Raw genomic sequence first — 4,817 nt, 5'->3', positions numbered from 1 at the left:
CTCATGGTGGACAGGTGCAATTTAACTTAGTTTAGTCTAACAATTACTGTAATTTTAATATTGTTATAATATTAAAATATTACTAAGTTGGTCTCGCTCTCTCTCTCTCTCTCTGTCTTTCTGGTGTGTGTGTGTATCTCTCTCTCTCTGTGTGTGTGTGTGTGTGTGTGTGTGTCTGGGTGTGTGTGTGTCTTCCTACAGCACATTATCTCCTCCTATAACAAGCAAGCTGGAATCTCGGTAGAGGAAGCCAAAGTCAGCTTCCTTAGACACATTTCTGACTGGCCAACCTTTGGCTGTGCCTTTTTCGAGGTCAAGGTAAACACACACACACATGCACAGACAGACAGACAGACAGACAGACAGACAGACAGACAGACAGACAGACAGACAGACAGACAGACAGACAGACAGACAGACAGACAGACACACACACACACACACACACACACACACACACACACACACACACTGTATATAACTGGGGTTCAACACACATACACACTGATTCACATACATTCCTTGTATTCTTGTCTTATGCATCACTACACACTGGCACACACAGATACACAATAACATACACATACACACACATGGATGGACACATGCACACACACTCGCACACATGGACACCCTGTGACACACCGTTAACATAAATGAGTTTCTTTGACTTTCAGCAAACATCTGATCGCAGTCTTCCCAGTGTCATCAGGATCGCCATCAGTAAGCAGGGAGTCAGCATAATCAATCCCAAAACCAAGGTAACACACACACACACACACACACACAAGTGTTCGAAGAGAAGCAGAGCTGTGAAGTCCATTATCTCGTACACTTCAAGGTTGCCTGGCTTGAGTTATGTTCATTTCCACATTTTGATCCCTACATTTTTTTCAAGTTACAAGCCAAACTGCCTTTACTAGTTCTAAATGGATGGTTGCTTTAGCCAAACGGCCATTTCTAGTTCTAAGATTATGGTTGCTATGGCCAAAACCCCAAGTTTCATAACTCTTGTTGCCAAGCTAGCATATCCCAGCATTCTGTTCAGAATTAGCTTTGTAAAAAAAAAGCTGTGGTCTGTTGCCCAGATGTAGTGTACCGGTACTAAAAGCTATTTCAGACATATGTAAAGTTACAGATTCTCTCTCTCTCTCTCATACACACACACAGGCACACATATTCTCCCTCTCTCATAAACACACACACACTCTCTCTCTCTCTTTCTCTCTCTCTGTCTCTCACACACACACACACACACTTAGACATGCACACACATTTAAACTCCTGTTTGGTGCTTTAGGAGCAGTTGACCATGCATCCCTTCAATCAGATCACCAACTGGTCAAGCGGCAGCACCTACTTCCACATGACACTCGGCAACCTGGTCAAGGGGAACACACTCCTCTGTGAGACATCTTTGGTAAGGCTCTGCTCACACACACACACACACACACACACACACACACACACACACACACACACATACACACACACATTGCCATTGGGTTTTAATTGTGTTATTGGTGAGTTTTCTTGTATGCACCTGTATTGTTCCAGTTCCTGTTTGTAGTGGATTTGCTGGCCCTGGTTATGTTTGTTAGTAGTGTTAGTGCATATGTAAGGGATAATGTATAGTCTGCCGGTCAGTATAGAAACATAAAACTAAATCCCGACAGGATGGACAGGTCTTGTTTCATCCTGAAGGGATAAATTTTCCGATACTGAGCGGCAGACTATACATTATCACGCTTATTTTGCGGTAACTTGCCAAAACGCTAAAAGACATTCCTCCAAAAAACCTCTTTTTAAGTGATGTTGTTGCCATTCCGTGGCTTCCGCTGAGAAAAAAATTGTTCTTTACGCAAATATAACTTTAAAGACTCAGGTGTTGTGTAGCAATGTATTACATGCTGACTTTTACTTACACTGCATTTCCGATACGAAAAGTGAACAGACTATTTGCGGAATGATATGAAAGATAAGAGGCACAAAACCTGTTGCCAATGGCAGCGGTCATTCATTTTTTTTCAGCGGTCAGTATACAAAAATATAAGACCTCTGAACGTTGGGATGGCCCATTCAATTCAGTGGCACTTTTTCCGACATTCCGAGGAGCCGTATAATAAAGCATTGTATTGGTGCTTGGTTTGCTTGTACTGATAGAGTAAATCCTTAAATTGTGGCTGGGGTCTTTTATTTACTTAGGCTGCAGAGCGCACAGGCCTTTATTTGGGGCAGGCTTGTAATAGGGGTAGGCCTTTATTTCTTACTTATCTTCTGTTATAGAATTTTATTATTTAAATAAAATAATGTTCATAATTACAGTAGGCTAATATCATTCATTGCATATGCGTTCAACACTTCCTGCAACCATTAACCGTTAGGCTACCGGTAGAATGAAACCAGTAGGCCTACAGGCTAATCAACTTTCTGTAGGCTAATAATTTAGAAATGATTCAGTAATAAACCATAGTGTCAGTCTTAAGAGACATCGTTTATTGCAGATCTTTTCCAATGTTCTCAATTACAATCAAGCAAGTCAAAAATATCACTCGGCCAAATAAAAAGTGAATCGCGTAGCGCTTTATGTGCAGTGTCAACGTAAAACAATAAACATCTGGTCATTTTTCTAGATACTCTATTATGCTTATCACGGACTGAAAAAATCCATTTGACGAGGCTGGTTTCCATATCCAGGCTAACTTTCTTTCTACCTCCACCTGCTAGTCGGGTTCTGGTCTTTTTGGCTGCATTCAGTTAATTATTTTGATTCTTCCAGTATCGAATTCGTCTTGGGTCAATGTCAAACTGCTTTTCTGCTTTTTCTCCCGAATGTTCTTCAGCATACTTTAACACCTTCTCTTTGAATTTAATATAAAATTTTCACCTTGGTGCCATAGTCTACTGCTTTATGATCCCTTCTGGAAAAAGTGGCCTAGCCAACTAAAACGTTAAAGATAAACAACAGTAGGCTACGATACGTGCATTTAGGCTAAACAATAACAAATTGCCAGACGCGCCTTCATGAACAATAACAAATAGTAGGCCTACGTGGGAAATTTTTTTTTTATTATTGCAAACAGCCCATGAAATTAGCCAACAACATTAAACATGAGGAAAACATGTATTTATGAAATGCATTACATTAAATTGTGATGTCTGCTTTGTGCTGATGGACTGATGCTGGTAGGCTACAGTAAAATAGGCTACCTTATTTTACCCCCGGCCTGTATTCGGGGCCCGGCCTTAATTTGTCCCTATCGACCACGCCCCTGGCTACTATCTGAAGCCCGGCCTCTAATTGAATCCCGGTCTTTATTTGAGGATTTACGGTATTTGATTGTATTGTCAGTGTCTTTGCTTTCATTGTTAGCATGTTTGTGTTCATTCTTTTTGTGTTCGCTCAACATCCTTCTGTTTTTTCAGGGCTACAAAATGGATGACCTTCTTACATCGTACATCAACATGTATAAGACTGAGAGGCAGTGGATGAGGCCAAGGAACTCACTCTTCCCAGTCTGAACACACACACACACACACACACACACACACACACACACACACACACACACACACACAAACTAATTTAAACACAAATACACCCCCCACACACACACACACAAATAAACACACACACAGCATCAATGTATACAACCACTCATAATGATTTATAAAACCATAAGTATCATAATTTATGAAACCGTACAAATAGTTGCATGCATGCATAGGTTTTTTCTTAAGATTAATTTGATTTTGGAAATGTCATCAACCAAGGCCTTTTGTTGTTGAGTTTGTAAGACATAACAAGCAAGTAAGATGATTGAAAGTTTATCGCACAGCTAATGTTAGCTTACTAAAACTATGTCGCTCTTGCCAGCAACCGGTAATGTTAATTTATGCATCTGGGGCAGTTCTGTCACCCAAACAATGTTTTGCTGACCTGTGTGACCAATAAATGAATTATAAAGATAATTTGACTGGATATTAGGTTATTATTCTTTTTTGTTTAAGTTGGGATTACAATATTTCATACATTCTTATTAAGCATATATGCCATAACATATCCCAGACATGCCATAACCCCAACCCCCCCACCCCCCAACTCACATGAGATATATTCATATAACAAATCATATCAACAAAGCACACTTATGTCAACACTGAGGTCTCACATTCAAATTAGTTATTTTTCATTATAATGTCCTTCACTTTGGAGATGCCATTGTTCCAGGTTCTAAGTGTTCTTTGGGTTGCTCCATTTACTTTGGCAGAGGAAAGTTCATGAAAAAGAATGTCCAAAAGGGTATTCAACCAATGTTCAAATGATAAATTGTTGGGTGGCACCCAGACTTGTACAATAACCTTTTTGGCTGCTGTTAAACCGGTAAGCCAGATTTTCCTAGATCTTTCATTCATACAAGTTAGGGAGTCATCAATGAGAAGGTGTAGAGCAGGGTCTATGGAAAGTTGTATACCGATCAGATCAGACAAACAATCTAGTACTCTATTCCAGAAATCATATATTTTGGGACAGTCCCACATTACATGCATGAATGTCCCTAACGTATTCAGTGAACAAAAAGTACAAAATGGATGTCCTATTAAGTGTCTGACTAAGTGTCTGACTCTAGGGGTAAAATAAGCTCTATGGGCAATCTTCATGTAAATTAATTGATGATTAGGATTATGGGAGCTTCTACATACAGTATATTATGCCAGCTTGTTTCCCAATTTATAGTTCTCCCTCTAAGCCCCATTGATTGATCCCATTCCCCAGTATTGGGTTTAGGAGACAAATGTGAAAGAAGGTTTGTGTA

The 4,817-nt window shown here is 39.8% G+C and overlaps 1 protein-coding gene across 3 annotated transcripts in view; it reads left to right on the top strand.

The window, feature by feature from the left end:
• Positions 1-3,972, top strand: part of myo7bb (myosin VIIBb) — a 42,512-nt gene extending 38,540 nt beyond the window's left edge. For all 3 annotated transcript variants that reach the window (XM_031581142.2, XM_031581143.2, XM_031581141.2), the window contains 4 exons: positions 202-318; positions 678-761; positions 1,301-1,420; positions 3,427-3,972. In XM_031581142.2, the coding sequence (XP_031437002.1) occupies positions 202-318; positions 678-761; positions 1,301-1,420; positions 3,427-3,522 (417 nt within the window). In that variant the 3' untranslated portion in view covers positions 3,523-3,972. The remainder of the gene's footprint in view (positions 1-201; positions 319-677; positions 762-1,300; positions 1,421-3,426) is intronic.
• Positions 3,973-4,817: the final 845 nt, after the last annotated feature.

This window comes from Clupea harengus, chromosome 15 (assembly GCF_900700415.2).
Source record: "Clupea harengus chromosome 15, Ch_v2.0.2, whole genome shotgun sequence".
NCBI lineage: Eukaryota > Metazoa > Chordata > Actinopteri > Clupeiformes > Clupeidae > Clupea > Clupea harengus.
The sequence above is the reverse complement of the archived record's forward strand: the minus strand, read 5'-3'. Positions and strand labels throughout refer to the sequence as shown.